At 55.4% G+C, this 6655-nt stretch overlaps 1 protein-coding gene across 2 annotated transcripts; it reads right to left on the bottom strand.

The window, feature by feature from the left end:
- Nucleotides 1-42: 42 nt before the first annotated feature.
- Nucleotides 43-4538, bottom strand: LOC4341290 (receptor-like protein kinase 5). 2 transcript variants are annotated; one of them, XM_066311607.1, is made up of 4 exons: nt 1817-4538; nt 1025-1650; nt 798-886; nt 43-676 (listed from the first exon to the last, which is right to left on the bottom strand). In XM_066311607.1, exons 1-2 carry the CDS (start codon nt 4470-4472, stop codon nt 1181-1183), a joined length of 3126 nt encoding a protein of 1041 aa, XP_066167704.1. In that variant the 5' UTR covers nt 4473-4538; the 3' UTR covers nt 43-676; nt 798-886; nt 1025-1180. The 2 variants fall into 2 exon arrangements, with proteins under 2 accessions (XP_066167704.1, XP_066167703.1); XM_066311606.1 differs by having other exon boundaries at nt 43-886.
- Nucleotides 4539-6655: the final 2117 nt, after the last annotated feature.

The raw sequence follows: 6655 nt of genomic DNA, 5'->3' as shown, positions 1-6655 counted from the left end.
GCATACCATATACGGTACTTCTGCCATGTAACTAACATCAGCTAGGAGGATACAACTCATGTTTCTGAGATCTTTTCATTTTCAGTGAAAAAACGCTTTGCCAAATGGAAAAGTTCTAGAAGATTGATGCTCAGTTGTGGTACTAGCGGACATCTGTGAGATGTACAAAGCTTGATCTCCTCCTGGAAAAAAAAAATCATCTTTACTTCTTCACTACCGACATTTTTCAGGTTGGCAGCCTTGTATTGTACCGTAGTATGCAAATGGAACAGTAAGTAATCATTCAGAAAACTGTACAACATTGCATTCAGGGCTTCAGGCCACCGTTTTGTAATAAAGGTTGGCCACCGGATGGATGCCAGTATGGCTGCACATGAGATAGATCCAAAGCATGTTGACGATCTGCAGTGCACACGAGTCAGAGTCATGCTCTTGTCTTGCACACTGTTTTCTTCAGAATGTTCAGTTGATTCCATCCAATGGATTTGTTCGTTTCTGCAGACCAACCTGCCCCCACTTTGAAAAAAACCTTCACACCATATGTCACATTCAGTAGCAACGAACCACACCAAGTTCGCTTCATCATGCGGGCGTGCAGTAGCAGCAGCAGCACTAGAGTCCAGCCGCCCATTTTATGCAGTCCATTCCAAAGACCGACGAAACTTTCTCCGGTTTTCTTCAGAACATCCAAATGTGCCCACAAGTTTCAGAGTTTCAGAAATGCAACTTGGAATGTTGGATGCGAATCCACTATTGCATTCTGCCTGACAGTGTTTAGCTTGGAGATGATGATTTACCTGTGATCTGTTTGGTCCTTGAGCACTACTAGGTGATGTGCTCCTTGTCAAAACCTCTCAACTTGGTGCTATTGCAAACCAAACAACCCCTGCAAGAATAGATAACTAGCTGTTAGAATATATTACAAGGATCGAAAAAGATCCAAGATCGTCTTATGATACAGTTACAAGATTACATGTTAAACATCTTGATTATGTTACATACAGATTGCAGGATGGATATTTACCTTACTGCTGCAATCTGAGATCTGAAGGGCTCATGTTTTCCGAGCTGCCACGTCATCAGAGAAAAACTCCTCTGCAAAAGCTCCACCATGGATCATGGATGAGCTCCTCTACCTATGTACTCGCTCTACAGTGCTAGTGCACACCGGGATTGCCCCCTAAACAACGTGCACCACGAAATTGCCGCTGTCATCGTCGTCGTCGTCGTCCCACCTGCCAGACTCCGAGCTCCTCCGCCGGCTCCCCTTCTTCGCCTCCAGCAGCGGAGCGGCGCCGTCGACATAGTCCAGCTGGCACGCCTCGGGTCCCTGGGCCGACATCCGGTCGCACCGGATGAGGTGGTGCAGGACCTCCTTCATGGACGGCCTCGCCGGCGGGTTCTCCCCCGTGCAGATCACGCCGAGCGTGAACACCGACATGATGTCCGGCAGACTGGCCTGCTCCCGGATGTCGGCGTCGATGACGTCATCGAACGGAGGGCCTTTCTGGTACCGCCGCCACGCCCACTCGGCCAGGCAGAAGTCGGCTGCGGCGTCGTTCGCGACCTTGCCGGTCGTCAGCTCCAGCAACACGACGCCGAAGCTGTAGACGTCCACCTTCTCATTCACCCTCTTGCTGTACCCATACTCTGCAAAATGTGAATTTTGTTTTCCTCCAATTAGTCATTCAATTTCAATCTATGAATGAACAAGAAATTTGAGGTTCTTGGTTACATTCAATTAGTCAACCTGATTAAATTGGGAACAAGAATTGAAATGGATCTTGAATTGGGAAATGAACATGAGATTTCTCACCTGGCGCCATGTACCCAAACGTGCCGCCGATGGCCGACACGGACTCAGGCTCGCCTGACTTGACGAGCATCCGGGCGAGGCCAAAGTCGGCGATCTTGGCCTGGAACTCCGGGTCGAGCAGGATGTTGCTGGACTTGACGTCGCGGTGCACGATCGCCTGCGCGCAGTCGTGGTGCATGTAGCTGAGCCCCCTGGCGGCGTCGACGGCGATGGCCAGCCTCGTCGGCCAGTCCAGCGGCGCCGGCGCGCCGTCGCGGTCGCGGTGGTGCAGCCACCGGTCGAGGCTGCCGTTCTCCATGTACTCGTACACCAGCAGCTTGGCGTCCTGGCTGGAGATGCAGCACAGCAGCTTGACGATGTTGTTGTGCCGGATGTTGCCGAGCACCGTCACCTCCGCCTCGAACTCCTTGTCCAGCTTCGCGTCCAGCTTCCTCGCGTTCCAGATCTTCTTCACGGCCACCATCCTGCCGGCGGTGGCGGTGGCGCCGCCGCCGCGGGAGGTGAGGTGGATGCGGTACACCTTGCCCGACCCGCCGCTGCCGATGACGTTCTCCTCCCGGATGTTGCCGAGCACGTCGGACTCGGCGAAGTCCAGCGGGGTGAACTGCGTCATCTTCCAGTCGGTGACGTCCTGGCTGTCCTTCCGCCGCCGGAGGAGCAGCCACGCGATGCCGGCGCTGCCGACGAGGACAATGCCGGCGAGCATCGAGAAGAGGACGATCAGGCCCTTGGAGAGCTCGTCGTGGCCGCCTCCGCCGCCGCCTCCACCGGGGCAGGTCGGGAGGTTCGTGCCGGAGCCCGGCCTGGCGCAGAGACTGTTGCCGAGGAAGCTGCGATCGTACGCCGCGCCCTGGAGCGTGAGCGGCACCTCGCCGGTGAGCCGGTTCGACGACACGTTGAGCGAGTTGAAGTTGAGGTACCCCAAATCGGCAGGTATGTCGCCGGTGAGCTCGTTGCCGGACAGATCGAGGATGGTCAGCGCCGGGAGCGTCCCGAAGCTCGCCGGCGGTATCACGCCGGAGATCCGGTTGCTGCTCAGGTTGAGCGAGTTGAGCTTCACCAGCAGCCTGATCGACGCGGGTATGGAGCCAGATATTCGGTTGCCCGGCACTGAAAAATCGGTGAGGTCGGTGAGATTGCTCATGTCGGCCGGGAGCTCGCCGGCGAGCAGGTTGTTCTCCGCCCGGAACACGGTGAGCTTGGTCGCCGAGGTCGGGATAGAGCCGGAGAACATGTTGTTCCCCATCTCGATGCGGGAGATGTTGGTGGATATCTCGGCGGGCAGAGCTCCGGTGAAGCCGTTGTTCTGGATCATCACCGTGGTCAGCTTCTGGAACGACCAAATCTTCTCCGGGAAGTCGCCGGTGAAGCGGTTGTTGTAGAGCATGAGGTTGTTCAGCAGCACGCAGTCGCCGAGGTTCGCCGGGAGCTCGCCGGAGAAGCTGTTGTTGAAGACGACAATGTCGAACAGCTTCCCGTTGGCGCAGAGCGTCTCCGGGAGCGCGCCGGAGAGGTTGTTGTTGGAGACCTCGAAGTTGGCGAGCGGCGAGTTCTTCCCGAGCTCCGGCGGGAGCTCGCCGGAGAGCTCGTTGCCGAACAGCCGGAGGTCGGTGAGATTGGGGAGCCGCCCGATGCTCGCCGGGATGGCGCCGGTGACCTTGTTGAAGTAGAGGAACAGCAAGCTGAGGTTCTTGAGGTTGCCGAAGTCCTCCGATATCTCGCCCCCGAGCTGGTTCGACGACAGGTCGATCTCGACCAGGTTCGCCGTCGTGACGTTGCGCGGCAGCTCGCCGGAGAGGGAGTTCTCGTACAGGTAGAGCCTCTCGAGCTTCTGGTGCCTGAACACCCACGCCGGAATCGCGCCGGTGAGCTTGTTCCCCGACATGTCGAGCAGCGTCAGCTCCGTGAGGCTGGAGAACGCCTCCGGAATCTCGCCGGTGATGTTCATCTTGGACATCCAGAGGTAGGTGAGCTTGGTCAGCTTGGCGAACGCGGGCGGCACGGGCGCCGGCGCGAACCCGTTGTCGGCCAGCGTGAGGCGCTCGAGGGCGGTGAGGTTGGCAATCTCCGCCGCTGGGTACGCCCCCGTGAACCGGTTGGTGTCGAGGAGCAGCGACCGGAGCGCCGGGAGCGCCGCCACCTCGGGGGGCACGGCGCCGGAGAGCCGATTCGACGACAGGTTGAGGTGCTCCATCGCCGGGGACAACCTGCCGACGTGTTGCGGGAGGGCGCCGTCGAGGGCGTTGTTGGCGAGGTCGAGGAACCGGAGGCGGGCGCACCGGGACAGCGCCGCGGCGGGGAACGCGCCGGTGAGCTGGTTGTTGGAGAGGTCGAGCCGCGTCAGGCTCGCGAGGTCGCACACCGCCGTGGGCACCGTCCCGGTGAGGTTCATGTCGTGCAGGGACAGCTCCGTCACCACGCCGGCGCCGCCGCCGCCGCCGGTGGTGGCATTAGAGCAGGTCACGCCTTCCCAGCTGCAGTGGTCCGCCGCCGCCGCCGAGGCGGGGTCCCACGACGCGAGGTGCCGCGGGTTCCCCCACCCTTTCCTGATGGCAACGAGCGTGTCGCGGTCGCCGGCGGCGGCGGCGCATCCGGCGGCGAGGAGGAGGACGCCGGCGACGAGAGCAGGGAGGAGGGGGAGATAGGTGTTCGACATTATTCTTTTCGTCGCGGAGCCGGTTTCCTCGCGAGCGGCGAGCTGAGGTTGGGGGTGGGGAGTGATGAGTGGAGTACACGGGTGGCTCGGGCTGATATACGTGTGAAAGAGGAGTGGACTAGTCAAGTCAACGGTCTTTGGTGTGGGCCCCACGGACATATGTGAGTGGCGGTCGATGCCAGGGTGTTAGATTAATTTTGCCACTGGAGTGGATTCCCAAAACTTCTGTGACTGTTCACTGATGACGAGGTTTAAGGTTAGCCGGTGAATTAGGCCCTGTTTAGTTAAAAAAAACTTTTTCCTAAAAACATAGCATCAGATCTTTGGGTTACATGCATGAAATATTAAATATAGATAAATTAAAAAACAAATTTAAATATAGATAAATTAAAAAACAAATTGCACAGTTAATAGGGAATTCGCGAGACGAATCTTTTAAACCTAATTAGTTCATGATTAGTCATAAGTACTACAGTAACCCACATTTACTAATGATGGATTAATTAGGCTCAAAAGATTCATCTCGCGGTTTCCAGGTGAGTTATAAAATTAGTTTTTTCATTCGTGTTCGACGTCCGATCAAACGTCCGATGTGACACCAAAATTTTTTTTTCGCGAACTAAACAGGCCCTTAGTGATGTTGCTAAAGGGAAAATTTTATAATAGAAGTAATAATCACTTTTAGTTTTATTCATATCATATGCTTATTAATTTAGAATTAACATATAGTACAATGTATTATCTTTATTCACACTATCCCAATACACTTACTGTCAATCCACTGCTCTCTTTTCTTTTTTATTTCTTAAAATTTATATGAAGATTGTACTTTACATGAGAAGTGGTTTCTCCTCTCTCATCAATATCATCATAATAATCTATATGACAGCTTAGGCTGAGTGATAAGGTGCACAGTACTTGCTCTAATTCTACTTGCCTGGTACTCTGTTCTTTGTTTCATTTGTTCTATGTAATGATGATTTGCACAGCACGTGAGTTAATTAGGACTTGTGTGAATCCGTTGTTAGTGGCATGATAACAGAACAGGTAAGATAACATTATCACTCGCACCTCATATGGTAGTGACCAGTGGTTTATCTTATTATCTACAAAAGATGTACTAATTGAAAATCCTTTTCATTAACCATGAACTGTATTACTAAAATCATTCACCGACAAATTGCGGATATCCGTTCTAAACTTCAACCACTACTACAAAACATCAAATAGGTGTCGTCACTACAGGTGTCGGCAGTGCTAAAACCGGCACCTATAAGCCTTTTTCCACCTCCACAGGTTAAATCGTAAAAAACCAGCACCTTTAACTAATTATAAGTGTCGGTTCTAAATAAAAACCTGCATCTATTATATTTTGTGCCGGTTTTTCTAAAAATGGCCAGAACCTTTCACACGTATATCAGCCCGCTGCCACCTATTATAAATTATAGGTGTCGGTTTTAAAAAAAAACGACACCTTTTAAACCGAGCCGAGCCGAGGAGCCGATAAGACCGAGGGAGAGGATAAGACCGAGTCGCTGAAGCCCCTCTCTCTCGGTCTCATCACTTCACATCCGCCTCTCTCTCTCTCTCGCTCTCTTTATCTCTCCCCACGGGCGGCGGGCGGTGCCCTCCCCTCCGTCGCAGCCGCCGCCTCCTCCTCCTCCGCCAGATCCGGCGGGAGGCGGCGGGAGGCAGCGGCGGGAGGCGGGTCATAACAAGGCGGCATGTGGCGGGAGGGGCGGCCCAGCGGCGGTCGTGGAGAGATAGCCCGCCGCCCTCTCTCTCTCTCACTCTCATCCAGTCCCGCCGCCGCCTCCCCCTCCGCCAGATCCGGCGGGAGGCGGCGGCTGCGGTGGAGGCGGCGGGAGGCGGCTGCGGGAGGCGGCGGGAGGGGCGGCATGCGGCGGTCGCGAAGAGGTGGCTCGCCGCCCTCTCTATCTCTCTCACTCTCATCCAGTCCCGCCGCCGCCTCCCCCCGCCGTATCCGGGGAGGGGCGGCCCAGCGGCTGCCACGGAGAGGTTGCCCAGTGGTGGCAGCGGTGGGAGGTGGTCCAGTGGTGGCAGCGACGGGAGGTGGCATGCGGCGGGAGGGGAGGTGGTGGCAGCCCGGCGGCGGGTTGAGAGGCGGTGACGGCGCCCTCCCTGTTCTGCAATGTTCTTCAATATTTCTTCAATGTTCTTCA

The sequence above is a fragment of the Oryza sativa genome, chromosome 6, assembly GCF_034140825.1.
Source record: "Oryza sativa Japonica Group chromosome 6, ASM3414082v1".
Classification (NCBI taxonomy): domain Eukaryota; kingdom Viridiplantae; phylum Streptophyta; class Magnoliopsida; order Poales; family Poaceae; genus Oryza; species Oryza sativa.
This window is presented reverse-complemented; position numbering and strand designations above follow the sequence as displayed.